Source organism: Poromitra crassiceps (genome assembly GCF_964638095.1).
Source record: "Poromitra crassiceps genome assembly, chromosome: 2".
Classification (NCBI taxonomy): domain Eukaryota; kingdom Metazoa; phylum Chordata; class Actinopteri; order Beryciformes; family Melamphaidae; genus Poromitra; species Poromitra crassiceps.
In genome coordinates this window covers 33,936,165-33,953,664 of record NC_139624.1, presented here as the reverse complement: position 1 = coordinate 33,953,664, position 17,500 = coordinate 33,936,165, and the positions used below count along the sequence as shown (strand labels likewise).

General features: G+C 46.2%; 1 protein-coding gene across 1 annotated transcript in view; it reads right to left on the bottom strand.

The window, feature by feature from the left end:
• The window catches only part of foxp2 (forkhead box P2), a 161,009-nt gene that overhangs the window by 46,017 nt on the left and 97,492 nt on the right, over positions 1-17,500 (bottom strand). Inside the window, exons 5-7 of the mRNA XM_083658114.1 lie at positions 16,477-16,566; positions 4,666-4,803; positions 2,223-2,312 (exon numbers count right to left, since the gene is read on the bottom strand). Coding sequence (XP_083514240.1) covers positions 2,223-2,312; positions 4,666-4,803; positions 16,477-16,566 — 318 coding nt within the window. The remainder of the gene's footprint in view (positions 1-2,222; positions 2,313-4,665; positions 4,804-16,476; positions 16,567-17,500) is intronic.

Here is a 17,500-nt window from a genome sequence, read left to right as displayed (position 1 = left end):
TAGTGTACAGGGATCTATTTATTGTGCTCTCCTCACCTTCTCCTGGCAGAAAAACAAAGCAGCATCCTCCTCTAGCTCACTGCTCAAAGCATACGCGTGTATGTGCATATAGCATATAGGCATGCCGCGCTCCTGTGTTTGTGGATGCGTGTATCACGCCGTTCCTGGAAAGGGTAAGGGGAGGGGAGGGGAGGGGAGGGACGAGGGGGACAAGGGGTGCTGGCAAACTTGTGATGCGCTCACTGGAAAACAGGCTGCATAATGGAGCGATGGAGGGAGGCGGTTTGCCGCCCCCCCCCCCCCCCCCCCTCACATGCTCTCCATCCTGCCTCAAGAGAAATAAGGGGGCAATTTCTATTCCATATTTGATGGCGGGGCCCCTGAAAAACTCTATTCACAAATCCAAACAGAAACAAAGCCGCGGGGAGGTCAGTTGCGGCTTCCTGACGGGCCTTGAAGAGACGCGGCGAGATGAGACAGAGCACGCCTCATTCTGTGATACCTTTTTTTCTCATCAATTTAACTGCTTCCACACGTATTGTTTGGATTTGGCCCTGGCCCGCGCTCCCGGGGTGCGGGCGCCGCGCGACGCTCCAACGCGACTGAAGGCTGTCATGCCTGTCGTCTCTTCTCTGATAGTCAGAGAGAACGAGAGAGAGAGAGAGAGCTATGTCTGTCCACCGGCCGGCCCACTGTCAAGTGTGATTTATGACCATCGCACACTCTAAGTTTAGGATTAACGTTATTGTGTGTGTCCACAGAAACAGTTTGTTAACGAATCGGACCCAAGACCTTTCTGTAAATCTGTGTGTGTGTGTGTGTGTGTGTAGTGAATGTCTCTAGAATCAGTTCATTAATGGAATCCGTAGCAGAGTCTCCATACTGCATGAAAGTAGCATGAACACCCTCCAACCAATGAACAAGTCAACAAGATGATCAGAAATTTGCACACTGTTGGATATAAGGAGTTTAATCACTGTTGGATATAAGGAGTTTAATCACTGTTGGATATAAGGAGTTTAATCAGGGCTATTTCTCCTAACCTGGTCAAAACCATCCTGATAACGTGATGTCACTTCCTGTTTCACTCTACGTATCAGTCTGGACTCCGAGCCGTCCACAGTCATTTCAGTGGGTGGTAAGATGTACATGACCATATGAATTTGTCCTTGGGGGATAATAAAGTTGACCTTGAACCTTGGGAGTACTTCCTTGACAGACAACTCCTTCAGCCAATCAGTCGCCAAATCCAATCCAAATCCACTCAGAACAACGGCGAAACCATGTTTTCCGCTGAGAAATTCTGCTGGTGCATACTCTTGTTCTTGTTGTGGTTATTGAGTCTATTTCTGCAATAACTGCACTTATATAACGACCTGTGTTTACTGTACTGACATCAACGTTACCACTTGTTGCTTCGGGAGCCGCCATACTGTTTTGCCAGCGGCATCCCTGATTGGCCGGCTACGTTGTCAACTACGAGGCAGGTCTCTGATTGGCCCGTGCACTTTGTAATTTCTGGAAATCGTTGTGGGCGGGCTGAAGGCCAGACTGATCTGCAGAACGAAACAGAATGTGAGTTCACGCATAGATCTTCTATTACTATCTAGATGGGTCACTGCAGGCTCCGCCAATTTTAACAACTGGTAGCAGCAAGTCTCCCAAATGGTCACGTGGTCACCTCTCCCCTGAAGTGTTGTGAGAGGACTGTGCCTGGTGACGCAGTTAGTGCTGACCTACTGTAGCAAGCTAACTTGAAATAGAGATTGTGAGTTCCCAAACTCCACACAAACCACACATATAAACACAAAGCTGCCCCGTGTTAGCTCAATACAGTTGAAACTAAGATATTCCATTAAAAAAATAATTTTTCTATCCACAGATTTAGCTACTACATTAATGAACTTCAGCTTTAGCTTTAGCTAATCGCTCCCTGCTAACATGAGTTGTTTTTGAAAACCTCCAAAGTGGGCATGTCTGTGGAAAACCATGGGCAAAAGGCACAATGCCAAAATGAAAGGAACTGAGTTGAAGTTGGGCCATCTTGCTTGAAATCGCATCATCTTTGGTTCACATGATCAGGATGGTTTCCCAGGCTACTGTACCTTTCTCCTGATCAAAGATGTTTCTATGACTTTGTGTCTGGTCTCCATCCCTTCTGTACATCATGGGTGTGTGTTTAGGTGTGTGTGTGTGTGTGTGTGTGTGTGTGTTTCTCCTACCTCCTTTGCGTGCTTGCCAGGGTGTTGCTGCTGGAGAAGCTGCAGGTGAAGCTGCTCCTGTTGTTTCTTATAGAACTCCTGCAGGTGTTGCTGCGCGCACACGCATACACACACACGCGTACACACACGCACGCACACGCACGCACACACACACACGCACACGCACACACACACACACACACACACACACACACACACACACACACACACACAGAGAGGCAGAAATAGGACATAAGAATGAATACATACAAACATATATGGTAACATATTTGTGTCAATACATATCTCTAAATCTGTTCATAGGCTACCCAGGCTTGGCCAAATACTCTTTTAATTCCAGTTTCTTGTCAATGTCTTAAATTATGGTCTTAATATTCTAGTAATTACAATTTTGGTGATATCCATTCTAACTGATTTATGCAACAATGCACAAAGCACATCCCTTGAAATGAACTTGTTGATGTTTTGTGTTGCAGTAATCATGGCAGCACTACTTCAGCACATGTTGCTTATGCAGAAAACATCTATGAGCATTATAAATAACCGTCATTTTCTACTGCTTTTGGCATTTGTATCCTGGCTGTCTTGCATAGTCTTCCCCATATGGACTTTTAATGGTCTGGCACAGTTCTGTAGGGGGCAACAATTCATCACATTAACTACACATTTGGCTGCCTGAATGCACTGACATGCTTTGCCGTGGCAGAAATAAACAGAGTAAACTCTCGGAGGAGCAGGCTCGCTGCTTTGAGCTGATTCCTTTAACACGCATACTGTGACAGCCATTTAAAGGATGATTTCACTTTGATTTCATGTGAACTTCAGATGGTGTTTTGGCCTGACAGAGTAGAGTCCACAGAGCAGGCCACTGGAACGCACGCTTCGCTTCTCTGGTAAATGGCACACAAACAAAGGTTTAACCGCCACTAATATTAAATGAATGGGAGCCACAGGGGCAACTGCAAAAAATGTTTCGTAACTCCTGCTCTAGTCAACTTTAGTCAAGATAAATCGTATGTACTGTATACAAATTGTTATGTACACTAATAATGTTTAGTAATGTTTGCTAACTTTCTGCACTTTCGGAGTGCTGAGTTACTGCAGTGCCATTGCAATCAAATTTAAAGTCTGAGCACTCTTAATGAAGGGAAATTAATCGGAATGACTGACATACTTAATTAAACAATTTCTCATTCTCTTTCCCTTAATCAAGTCTACGAATGAGAACATGTACTTCAACTCTGACACAAGGCTGTGTCGAGTGTGTGCTTTCACAAGCTGATTCCCGACATTACATCATCCATCACCTAACATCCAATTTCTGGTATTCATCAGAACCATGCCCCAGTCCCTGGGTCCCTGATGGATGCCTGTCGGGGAATTGAACCAGCGACACGCTAAGAACACGTAATTAGAGGTGACACGAACAAGTATGTCAATTTCAGCTTCCTCTTGGTACTGTAAGTGTGTCAAGGGCACAGGCAGTGGTGAGTTGGCATGACCACCTGGTGGCTGTGATACAATGGCACAGGAGTGACTCAGGCCATGTGTGTGTGTGTGTGCGTGTGCGTGTGCGTGTGTGTGTGTGTGTGTGTGTGTGTGTGTGTGTGTGTGTGTGTGTGTCCGTATGTGGACAGGCATTAAGGCAATTGTGGGCGTTTGAATGGGCACTTTGTGCATGTGTTGCTTACAGTATGTATTGGTGCATTGTATTTTGACACATGTATGGGTGTGTGTATGTTAGGGGTGTCAAAAATTAATTCGATTAATTCGAATTAGATTCATGTAAGAATCGCGATTCTTATCTTCCACGATTCTGAATTGATTCATAAGAATATTTTTTTTATTTTTGTAGAGAACTGAGATCTGAGAAATACTGAGAAGTTTTTATTTGTGCAAGTTTAGCATGAATAAATGTTACCTTTTGTCTTACGTTTGCCTTTGTGTTTACATTATTGCAATCAGTTGATAAAACTTTGTCAAATAAAAAAAGGACAACATACTCTTATACAACTTTATTCTGCTTTGATGCCATAGTTTGCTAGGCTGCCTTTCTTAGTACAGAGTGGACTGGAGTAGATCCTCAAATCCCCCTATGTACTGGCTTGAGAATCAATTTTGAATTGGGAATCATTTTGAATCGAAAATCGATTTTGAATCGAATCGTCACCCAGGAATCGAATTGTGAGATACCCAAAGATTCACACCCTGAGTTTGTGTGTCTCTCTAGCTTAGTGTATATATGTGCATGCCCTAGATTTGTGTGTATGTGTGTTTAGGTAGAAGTGTGTATCTAGGTGACTGAGCGTAAGTGTGCGTGTGTGTGTGTGTGTGTGCGTGCGCACCTGCGGCATACTAGCCTACTGCCTACAGCTTACATCTAGGTGTACATGTCCAGGTGTGTATGCATGTAGGTGTGTGTGTAATGTGTGTGTGTGTGTACCTGCTGCAGCATCACGGCCTGCTGCTGCTGGAGCAGAGCCTGGAGCTGCTGGGGGGAGAGCACCTGCTGCTGGAGGATCTGCTGCATCTGCTGCGGCGTGATCACCTGGGGACTCATCATGGCCACCGACACTGGAACCTGGACCCGGGCGGGCGAGAGAGGCAAGGAGAGACACAGAGAGAGAGAGAGAGAGGTATAGGGATGGGGAGAGGGTATGGGGGGAGTGGGGAAAAGAAATGAAGAGAGAGGTGGATGCGGCGTATCAGAGGGAGAACGAATGCGAATGAGGGGAAGAGAATGGTAAACAATGAGAGCGTGGGAGTGAAATGGATGGATGAAGGGAGAAAAAGGGGGGAGAGAAAAAAGGCAAAGCATCAGAGACGTGCGTCAGGTCTGGTGGCATGGCTCCGCTGGGAGCGTGGTAATTGGTGACCGAGAGGCAGCCAGAGCAGGCCTCCCATGGCCCTGACGGTGGCAGCCTAGAGGAGATGCTGAAGGACAGATGGGTGCTGTGCCTTTTGTGTTGCTCGTCTTATTTTCCTCGCCTCCACCCCGCTGGGAAAAGTGCGGGATTTAAATAGACGTAGACCTTAATTAGCGGGACCCTTGAACTTCCCCCACTTTAGCGCGCCTATCAGCGCTGCGTTTGTGAAAATGCACAACTCCGAAAGTTGATTAGAATAACACTGATGAAGTGGACACGTGGCGGGCACAATCAGCGCGATGCGGTGGGGTCGCGGCTGGGAGGTTGGGGGTTCACGCTGAGCTGTTTTGTGACGTTGGGAGGAAGATTCTGAGGGGAAAAGGAAAAAGGAAAAAACTGGGTCTGTTCTGTTTATGTGGGGGATAGATTTTTTTTACCAGCTGCCTTCCACAGTGAACAGAAGTTTTTCCACGTTTTTTCATTCTCACGAACGCAGCCGTAGGCACAATTGTCTTTAGCTATCCGCCCGACGTTCCGTTTTGAAAAATGAACGTGTTTTTTTAGGTGATAACAATCATTAAAAAACGAGCTGTCAAACCGCAGTAGAAGAACTTCACCAAAACAAAACAAAGATACATAATATTTCTGCCAAGTTCTTCTAAGACAGCAGAGCAAGTGACTTCAGAGGAAGCAGATCAAAAGAAAGAGGATGCGTCTCTCATTGCTTCTGTCTTTGATTGTGTGCACACACTCTAACGCGCTAACGTTTATATATTACGCAGTTTCAGTTCCTCATGCCTGCTGAAAAATTGAACGCCTTATGTTGTGGAGAAAAGAGACCCCTCTGTTGAATTTTGTTGACTTTCCAGTGACATTTTGAAAAACAAGATGGATGATTGATTTGGTGTCTGCTGCAACAGATAACTCTTCACCTGTTGTGAATGGAGACAGTATTCATCTCTTCACTGAATAGAGTGCTGCAGGAATGAATCCTAAAACTAGCATCACCTGGTTCCCTCCTCTAATGAGGTTTTTAAATGGGTTTTTGGTTAGATGCCTGAAATAGGATCTGTGGTTAACAAAGGTTTATAAAACTTGAACGTTCTGTTGAGCAAGATAATCTTCACAAATGAACAGAATTTGGGGGATTTTTGCGTTTTCTGGCGATCGCTTCAAAAATCATAAAAGTGGTGTTAATTTGTGAGGATTATCTTGCTGAACACCAAGGTTTCACTTTCATAAACATGTGTTAACCACACATGGTATTTCAGCTGTGAGAGCCTCACACAGCCATCTAACCAAAAACTCCATACAATAAACCCATCGACTTCCAGACGAGGGAATCCAGCACAATGCTAACTTCCGGGTTGGCCTCCAAAAACACGTCATCCCTGCAGCACTCTATAAGGCCTAAATATTTAATACATCAACCACATATCATTAATTGATTACTACAAGTGCAACTGCCATCACTTCATTACACTGACTGACTGAAGTCACTCACATACTGTAACCTGGTGTTTTCCTGCAGTGTGCGCTCTTTAAGATGGAATAGCATCAACAAACCCACACCATGGATACTTTCATGTTCCTAGCATAAAGTGCAACACAAATCACGATCACAAACGACGGCTTCCCTGACACTGATTGTGCTGGTGTTTAGCATAGGACTGCCACACCAGTAGCTAGCCTATATGACATGTCAACGGCCCAATAAGACATCCCTGTCCTCATCGCCAGCTAATCAAGCTGCCTTGATTACTTTCCATGCATGTCTCTCCTCCCTCCCTCCCTCCCTCTCTGTCTCTCCCTCTCTGTCAGGCCTTGACATGTCCTTGTTTAGCTCTCCTCTCCACTCCTCGACACCCCTTCCCCCCCCACAGGTTTCCCCCGTCTTTGATTAGTCGAGACATTTGCATGGTCACTACACATTTTTCATTTGAGAAGTCATTATGCATTAGTGGCTCCTGATCGCCCGCCTTGACTAATCCTGATGAACTGAAAATCACCGCTGAAGGTCAACTTCCAGCCGGCCCCGCTGCACATTCATATTCATATTCAAACAAATCCTGCCTCCATTGTTCATTAGGCTCTTAGAGAGAAGGGACTCCATCTCAGGTGGAGGAGGAGGAGGAGGAGGAGGAGGATGTTGTGGTGGTACATCTCTATTCTCCTCTAGCTCCTCTTTGTGAGCGCGCAAAAGAAGACGCGTCCGCAATGAGCGGACAAAAGCCGTCAAAAGTTGCAAATTAAACAGGCCGTGTGTAATTATGCAAATGCCGAGCTTACACCTTCAACGTTATTAACCCTTAAAGGTACATTGGCGAGGTAAGTAATTACCCCCGCAGTCACCTCTGGGTTTGTGCTGGATGCCGTGACAATGGGACGAGTGCAGCTGGGAAACAACATGAGAGATGCACTCATTAAGAGCATTAATTGGATTCTTTGGTTCACAAAAGGGAGGCGAGCTTAGACATATTAGGATTCTCAAATGTAAACACAAATATGCACGCATATGTATATAAGCAGTATGCATATTCTCAAATAAAGCCATCCAGCATTGTACTTCAAACAGTTCTTTGTCGTGATATATGAGACAAGCATTCAAATACCTGTCAATAAATAATATAGTATTAAAATTTTAATCAACAATGTGCAAAACCCGCACAACTCCTACAAAGAAAGAAACAAATCAAAACAGATAAGCAGCATGAAATCGGGAAGTACCTTTTACACTTAGATTAGCTTTTTAGTAGAGTGTAATTATGATCATCTTCATGTCACGGCTCCTCCAAACAAAAAGAGGGGGAGAAAAAGAGAGAAAAGGCAAGAGGAAGTCAGCGAGGGGAGACAGGGCCCAGGAGGAAGTCAGCGAGGGGAGACAGGGCCCTGGAGGAAGTCAGCGAGGGGAGACAGGGCCCTGGCCCACGTCCATTGTGAAGTGCGGCACAATGCTAATTCCAGCATTTAACTACATGCTTTTCTGCTTGACGTATCAGAGGCTCCAAGATGAAAGCAGATAAGTAATTGCTCTCCTGGTTCTTATTCTTCACTGACAACCCATAAATTTAATTTTACACACACGTTCATTTACATTTTGGAGTATATGACATGATAATTGCAGGAATATAACACCTCCATTCTGCAGGATACTGCACGGGGGCTTGATTGACGTGAGCGGTGAATTGAAAGGAACAGGGGGCTGAATTGCCTCTCTGCCAAATGATTTTGCCACGAAGGAGCAAATTAATGAGCATTTACTGGACGACAGCCGTGGCGTAAACATCCACACACCATGAATAGACTCTCTCTCTCACCACGGATCATACAAGAGGAGCCATGATATCCAATAAGGCTCTGCTGCCGTTTCTTAGTCGTTCAAAAGGCTATATTACCAATTTTGTAGAAAAAAAAGAAAAGAAAAAATCTTAATAGGATTTCCTAAATCATTGCTCAAATTAGCTACAATTGATGTGGCCACTGGGGACGATAATAACACAAACGGTGCTTTTCCTGTTTTTAATATGTGCAAATGTGGATGTAAAAAAAAGCTGGTTTGCAATTGATTTCTGAACAATCCGTGGATGGAATAATTGACTTACTGACATTTGTATGAAACATGAGGCTGTTTTTAACAAGCGTGTGGTCGCCATTTGAACCCCCAATTTGTTTATGTCCCTTGTCTTAAAATGGCACAAGAGGAGACAGTGGAAGAAGATGGCTATATTGACGTGAACTTTGAAGCCATGTGCTTTGCTCCCAAAGTTGGAGTGCAGAACAAAAGAGGTTTAAATTGGCTCCTGATGTGAAAACACAGTGGCCGGGGCCTCCGTCACTAGAAGCAGCAGATCATTACAACGCTCTGGTCGCGCCGGCAGCCTGTCACCAGCCTCTCCAACGCCTCGCTAAAGGTCAAGTTCTTCCAGCGAGCGCTCAGGTATCTCTTCCAGCTCTCCCTCCTTATGTTGATTGACTGGGCATTCTGGCATTAAATACAAAACAGCACATCTCCACTGTGTGCTGCTCACCGGTTGGCTACCTCAGCTGTCTGCCTCCAACTATCCGGACCAATGGACAAATGCACTTTCAGCAATTACAGCCACTCCACTGTGCGGCGCTTTATCTTCACGACAATGGCTTTTATGAGCAAAATCAAATGAGCTAAAGCGCGAGATAACTGGTGTATCGGAGCTCAAACTTCAACAATTAAGGGAGTCGGCAGAGAAGAATTCATTTGATCGCGTTTCCTTCCGTACAATTCACTTTGTGCTAACAATTCACTTAGCGCTAACAATTCACTTTGTGCTAACAATTCACTTAGCGCTAACAATTCACACTTAGCGCTAACAATTCACTTAGCGCTAACAATTCACTTAGCACTAATAGCAGGGGGAAGTTGGCGATTAGGTGTCGGCCATAAACATTGCGGGGCAACGAACACGGGCCGGGTATCGACGACACCAGGCCAATTCAGCAGTCTTGGACAGAGGTCTGAGCTGCACTCCAGATACTGTTAAGATAAACGCATTGAGGAATGGAATGGTCCTGGCTGGTAATTACTGTGGATCCTTGGCAGGGAGAGTCACTGTTAATTAAGACACTAGGTCTGTTTTACCCAGAGAGAGAGAGAGAGAGAGAGACACACACACACACACACACAGAGAAAGAAATAGAGAGGAAAGAGAGAGAGAGAGAGGAGAGAGAAGCACCACCCCCGCTAATTCATCTCAATCCCCTGGGCTTCCCAGGGGCGCAGGGCCCCAAACTCAGACCCCCCTCAGAGCTCGTGGACTTCTGACCCCTCAACTCCCTTTCAGCTGACACTGCTCATTTACTAGCCAATTACTGCCAATGGTGGCCACACTATTATTGATAGCCGGGACTCTCCGCTCAAGGACCACCAGGACTACGGAGCAGCTGGCCTGGTGAGTGACTCGCAAGTGCAAGAGTCTCTGGTATGCATGGAGAAAACGTATGAAGAAAACGTAGAAATACATAATAGAAAACAACACGCATGTAACACACATGCGCACGTACACACACACACACACACAACACACACACACACACACACACACACACACACACACACACACACACACACACACACACACACACACACACACTCACTCACTCAAACGCATGTCATGTATTCAGATTAAGGAGATCAATAGTGTAGATTGTCAGGACCGGAGCTAAGTAGATTACCGAATGTTTTCCCAAATCAATTTGCGTGGCAGTTTGGCAGCAGTGCATGCTGGGAAGTGCAATCTATCATAACATAAAGACCCATCATGTAAAAGCCTCTAATAAAAAGCCTGAGGAGATTGGGATGGGCTTAGCTCAATTTCCACATTGATTTATCTCGACATATCGTCATTGATGAATAAAGTGCTGTACACCATTGTAGCTGCACGATACAGCGTCTGCATATTGTTTGTGTCATTATCACAACAAATTGTTACGACTTTTATCACTAAACCGCCACATGTCATTCCCTACTGATGCCTTCCTGCAGGTGTACTGTACGCACTTCAACAGTAAGAGCGAGACAGATGGAGAGAGGGGCAGAATGGAAAGAGTGCAGAGAGGAGAGTGCTGAAATAGAAAGTGTGTGTGTGTGTGTGTGTGTGTGTGTGTGTGTGTGTGTGTGTGTGTGTGTGTGTGAGAGAGAGAGACAGTGAGAGAGAGAAGAGAGATAGCGAGGGGCGAGACTTCCCTCTGATGTTGCAGGTAATATGGCCTCCACTGGATCAGCCTCTTCATCAAGTGACACACAGTAAATTACAAGTGCTTCAAGCAGCTCAGTGAATTATAGTTCATCACTTGGAAAGGCTTCCCCCTCACCACCGGGGCCCAGGCGTATCAGATCTGCCGGTTAGATCCAATTAACACCCTGGCCAGAATCATCTGATTGCATGTGTAAGGGCTGGTATAACTCGTTTATTGCGCCCATGTATGCTTCTGTCACAAGGTAAATTTGTTGCTGCTACATCAAAGGTCTGAGCTACTTTTTTTTTTTTTTATCCTCCCTCCGCCCTCACTTTCTCTCTCGATCCCCCAAACTCGGCTACGTCGCCTTGGGGTTGCATTTCAGCTTCTTTGCATCACAATGATGAACCGGCTCTGTCCTCGCAATTTAGCAATCTTGTCCTGTAGGTGTTGTAAATGCAGGAGAAAGAGACGCAGGAGGGAGATGGGGAGAGGGGAAAAAAAATCTTGTTTTCTGGTTACAAAAGCAGTAACCAAGGCTGTTTGACTAAAAATGTGCTGACGCCTTTTTTCTCTCTCTTCTCTCTCTCTCAGAGGTCAACAGAAGTTTTCCTCATGAATAACAAAATATGTCCCTCCTCTCTTCTTTCCCTTCGCTGTGATAATTCCTCTCTATTTTGAGATCCGACAGAGGGGATGCAGTGGAAAGATATATTCATGAATGTAAATGTGAACTACCATCCGTTAGCCACGCGTGCACGCTGAAGTTAGCTAACCTATAGTCAAGCCTAGCGTCACAGGCCTTTTCCCCCCTGCATCTCAGTGTGTTCCGCGTGATGAGCGCGGCTACAGAGATGTTGTGATATTGGCTCGCTGCTGAAATGTGTGACGTGACCTTTAAAACTGTGACACTCCCAGGACGGCCCAGTGCCACAACCAATCTGATTGGCCGGGGCGGAAGGCTGTAGAATCTACAGAAAACACATGTAACGGGCCAAAATCAACATCTCCCCTCATCCATAAAGCATACATAAAACCTAAAATATTTCCACTCTATATGCCACATAGCTGGAGCTAAGCACTGAGGTTATTAAAGTCTTGTCAAAATGCATTCGCAGCTTGATAGTGTGGTAGGCGCAGATCACACTTGCCAGCTCGTAGGTTTGAACGGCTAAGGAAGTGGGCATTAACTCAATGAGAGGAGGGGTCTGTGAGTATGGTCGTTTCTTGTGAATAGCGCGGGGGCACACCCGAGCTCAACCACGCCCGTTGATCCTGTTGTTTGGAGTGTATAGTGGGGTGTATTTGGGGTGTATAGTGGGGTGTATTTGGGGTGTATAGTGGGTGTATTTGGGGTGTATAGTGCGGGAGGCCATTGCTGCCTCCATCATTGCCATTTACACACTTACACACCTAGCGGGAGAGGAAGCTGTGTGTGTGGGAGAGGACCTCGTTAATGTCCCCCCCCTCACACTGTCAAGTCCTCCATGTGACGACCTCACAGGACAGGGTTAAGGTCATTCCAGCTGTTTGATATGCGCCCCCTGACATATAAGGGTTGTGACTGTGTCACAATGAGAGCCTTGGGTGACACCAAAGGAGGAGATGTGGTCAGATAGTCGTGTGCATTTGAGTGTGTGCGTCTACTCAACCCTTCACCTAAACACCTACTGTAGCACCTGCTACGGTGAGGTAGCTGGGATGTCGAGTGAATCTTGACTCGTACCTCCAAATGTGGAGCACTGTACCTCCAAACCTGCTTACCTACAATTGCTTTGTGGGTTCACAGTTCTTTTTCCTGATTAAGTTTTTTTCGGACCCCCCCTTGCTCCCGTTATCTCCCCAATTGTACTTGGCCAATTCGCCCTGCTGTGGCAGTTGTTGCTCCACCCGATGTGGGGAGAGTTGCAGACTAGCACATGTTTCCTCCGATACATGTGCAGTCGCTAGCTGCTTCTTTTCACCTGACAGTGAGGAGTTTCACCAGCAGGGCGCAGCACGTAGGATGATAACACTATTCCCCCCGAACAGGCGCCCTGACCAACCAGAGGAAGCGCTAGTGCAGCGACCAGGACACATACCCTTAATGCGTCTCCCCCCGCAGACCTGGCCAATTGTGTCTGTATGGATGCCTGACCAAGCCGGAGGTAACACGGGGGTTTGAACCTGCGACTCTTGTGTTGGTAGCCACTACCCGGATGCCAATAACTCTGACTTTGTGAAGTGATTCTCATTGTGTCTTGTATGTGTGTGTGTGTGTGTGTGTGTGTGTGTGTGTGTGTGTGTGTGTGTTCATACTGAGTGTTGGCTGTGTGTATATGCATTGTGTATATGTGTGTGTGTGTGTGTGTGTGTGTGTGTGTGTGTGTGTGTGTGTGAAACAACTGTCAGATTCATAGGCCTCTGTAATCCTCTTCGCCTCTCCTCATCCGCGTTTCTTTATTTGTATTCCAAATGTCAGTGTATAAATGCCTTTCAGAGGGGATATTGTCACCGAGAAGAGGAGAGTGAGGAGAGGAGAGGAGAGGAGAGGAGGAGAGGAGAGGGTGTTGTGTGCCTTGGGAGAGCCGTGTAAGCAGCATGGTGGAGGCAGGGGGATTTACAGGGAGAAATAGGTGTTTATTGAGTGCTCCCGTGGGCTTACTGTGTAATAATAGACCTGTCACATTACGCAAATGTGGAGAAGCAGCTTGTGTGTGCGTGTTTATCCGTGTGTTTGTGAGGCCGTGTTGTCACGCGTGTGCGCGGGCTGCCTGCCTACGCCTCGTGTGTTGTCACGCGTGTGCGCGGCCCGCCTGCCTACGCCTCGTCAACGACTGAGACGCGCCGATGATGAGCGAGAGGATAGAATTAGTCAGGCGAGAGAGCCTTTAGCTGCTAATATGCGTAATTACAAACTGCAAGCTGAGGCACTTAGATGCTTGTGTACTAAATAATTTACATGCCATGATCTATGGATCATTTCCCGCTCTTAAATACCGAAGAAGAGAGAAGACGCGGGGAAAAAGAGTGGCAGAGGATTTATCAGTGTCTCCGCCATAAGCAGGATGTCACAGTGATATTAATCCCTTTCCTACTTTCTACTGTGCTAATCACACAAGGAGGATCCATCTTCTTGATTCCTCCGGTGGAAAACATGTCGCTTGATTGCAGATGACTCTTATCAAGCCGTGAAGCTAATAAAACATGGCACCCTGGCAGCCATTGTGGCCTTATAATCCAGGTAAATAATGCTGCTTTATTGGGTAAACTCCATTAAGACGGGGCTATTAAAACAGCTCCAGTGCTGAGATGGGGGGAACAGAGGAGCACCAAGAGGGCATTTTCATCAAATAAGACTTTCCAGCGCTTTATACTCATATTTAGACAATGGAGGATGACGGATGGAATGGCATTTGTGATGGACGCATTGAAGAACACACAGCAGCACAGCTCCAGCGTCAAAGTGATGCTGGAGCCAGAATGTATTGTTGGGTCCTGTGGGGAGATCTTGAGGACCAGAATGTATTGGGTCCTGTGGGAGAAGATCTTGAGGACCAGAATGTATTGGGTCCTGTGGGAGAAGATCTTGAGGAGCAGAATGTATTGGGTCCTGTGGGGAGATCTTGAGGAGCAGAATGTATTGGGTCCTGTGGGAGAAGATCTTGAGGAGCAGAATGTATTGGTCCTGTGGGGGAGATCTTGAGGAGCAGAATGTATTGGGTCCTGTGGGGAGATCTTGAGGACCAGAATGTATTGTTAGGTCCTGTGGGGAAGATCTTGAGGAGCAGAATGTATTGGGTCCTGTGGGGAGATCTTGAGGACCAGAATGTATTGTTAGGTCCTGTGGGGGAAGATCTTGAGGAGCAGAATGTATTGGGTCCTGTGGGGGAAGATCTTGAGGAGCAGAATGTATTGGGTCCTGTGGGGGAAGATCTTGAGGAGCAGAATGTATTGGGTCCTGTGGGGAAGATCTTGAGGAGCAGAATGTATTGGGTCCTGTGGGGGAAGATCTTGAGGACCATGGGACACCCAGCAATGCCTCTGGTACGATGCCTTGCATGGAGACTTTTTTTTTTTGGAACAAAGAGGTGAGAATGTTAATAAAGGCTGGATCAACAGATGGATTAACTGGAGCTGAGGGACAGGGCCGGGCCTCCCATTCATATTGATTCATATCGCCGCCTGACGCGAGGCTAGGAATGGAGTAAGCAAATGTAAATATTCAATATTTACCATCTGCTGGTGTTATTAGAGGCAGGGGCTTGGACATGGGCTGACGGCTATCATGCGCACACACTGCTCTCATCCAATATTGTTCTTCCTGCCATGTATGTCTTGCACTGGGTGACTATGCAGGCATTTGTAGATTAGGCTTCCATTTGTTTGAATCTATTGGCTTCCGCATACGGAACCTCAAACAGGAAGAGTGCAATGGAGCCCAACAAGAAGCTACAGAGTGGTAGGCACCGTGTGAGGAACAATTCAGATTTTCCCACCACCATAGTAAAGATTCCCACAAAAGAATAAAAAAACGAGACATACAAACAACTCATAAAATACTCCTCAGAAGCATAATTCCGATGCGACTGTAATAAGCTGATAATATGAACACTCTTGACGAGGGTGAGTTGAATGATTTAAATGCAAAAGCGTGCGTGCACCTTTGGCAACCTTCTCTCCTCGCCGGTGCGTAATTAGGTACACAGGGGTGTGACTCCAATTGGAGGTGTCGCCATTGTTAGACTGGGTGCAAATATTAACGGCTGAGGTTAACGTCTTTAATGAAATGCACAGAGCCCCTAATGAGCTAAAGCAGCGCTCCTTGATAGTGCTTATTAGCGGAGTGGAGGGCACAAACTCTCACACTTCCATTCTGAACGCCTAAAAATACATTGACAAAAAGAGTGGGATAAAAACACGGAGCAGATGTCAAGGGGCCTTACATCATTTGAGGGAAGGAAAAGCAACTGTCTGTCTGGTCGACTTCAATGAGCAGAATGAAAGACTCACAATCTCCACGGCCGGGAAGGAAGAGGAGAGCAGGCAGCAGATGCTGCAACGTGTGAGTCTGTGTATGTGTGAATGTGCCGCTGTTTGCATGTGTGTGTGTGTGTGTGTGTGTGTGTGTGTGTGTGTGTGTGTGTGTGTGTGCATGTGTGTGTGTGTGTGTGTGCGTGTGTGTGCGCGCGCGTGTACAAGTGTGACCTTTTCCAAATCTCTGACAACAGAAATAGACAGCTCTATGAATCAATAAGGTAAATTAGCGTTGACGAGTGGAAATGACAGGCAGTTGAAATTAGCTGTCCGTACAACCACTAGTCCACCTGTCATTTAACCTACACATGGATGTATTCATTATTCTCCATGTAATAATACCTATCAAATATTTTTAAACCTCTCGCAGAGTTTTTTTTTTTTTTTTATTACTAGAAAATCGATGCATGGACGACAAAACGGCGCCGTGACTTCCGGGGGAAACTTTGGTCTCTGAGGTCTCTCTCTGTTGTGTTATTTCCTGCCTCTGCGTGACGCTCTGCTTCCTGGGGACCGCCTGGTCCAGGCTTAGAATTCCAATGACGGGGTCGGAGGATTGCGGTAGCACAAATCAAACACACTTGTGGAACAGAGGAAATCTTCTTTCGGAGGAGCATGTATTATGGATGGACTTAAGAGATTAGAGGGAGCTGCTTTACCTGCAGTGGACGCTGCTTGTCCTGGCTCTTTGGAGATTTCAGGCCACTGCCTGGCTGCTGCAAGAGTAATTGCCTCGCTGCTTGTAGAGCCTGGAAAGAAGGCAAGACAAAAGACAGAGAGAGAGGGAGAGAGAGAGAGGGGGAGAGAGAGAGAGGGAGAGAGAGAGAGAGAGAGAGAGAGAGAGAGGGGGGGAGAGGGGGGGAAGGAGGGAGGAAAAGATATAGACAAGATAGCAACTATTAGATTTCTTGAAGCTGACAGGGCTAATTCAAATTTTCAGGGACAAAACAGCCATCGCTGACTGAAACCCTGTGAAATACAAGCTGGCGTTTCCGGCGTGGGTAACACCACGTTGCACATACGTACATTTGAGTAATAATTCAGTGGGCTGTGATCAAGAATAAATACAGTTTGTCTAGAGCACCCTTGAAGAAGAGGGTGGAGGAGGGTGGAGGGTTTGAGGGGAGAAAAAAAGCTATGCGTCAGTAGAATTGACCTGTCTAGTGTGTGCTCAACTGAAATACCCACTTCTCTCTGCAAATTACCAGCACATTTGCATATTCATAATATCAATTTGAAGTAGAGGCAGCGCCATGTGAAGTGTCCCCGGGAGCTGTAATTAAAGTTGACAAAATCAACATCAGATTACCTTTAGAGTGAATTAACCACAAGCCCAGATTTCTGCACTTATGCATTAAGGGCGCGTGTGAGCACAGAGGACGAGTGATAGAGTGACAGAGAGAGAGAGAGAGAGAAATCAGAGAGAGAGAGAGAGAGAGAGAGAGAGAGAGAGAGAGAGAGAGAGAGAGAGAAATCAGAGAGAGAGAGGAGAGAGAGAGAGAGAAATCAGAGAGAGAGATGAGAGAGAGAGAGAGAGAGAGAGAGAGTGAGAAGAGAGAGAGAGAGAGAGAGAGAGAGAGAGAGGAGAGAGAGAACCCCTTCCCCCGCCTGATGAAATTGGCTCACAGCTGTTTACACATGGAATTTAGAGAAATCATACTGGTACAAATGTAAAACATTTGT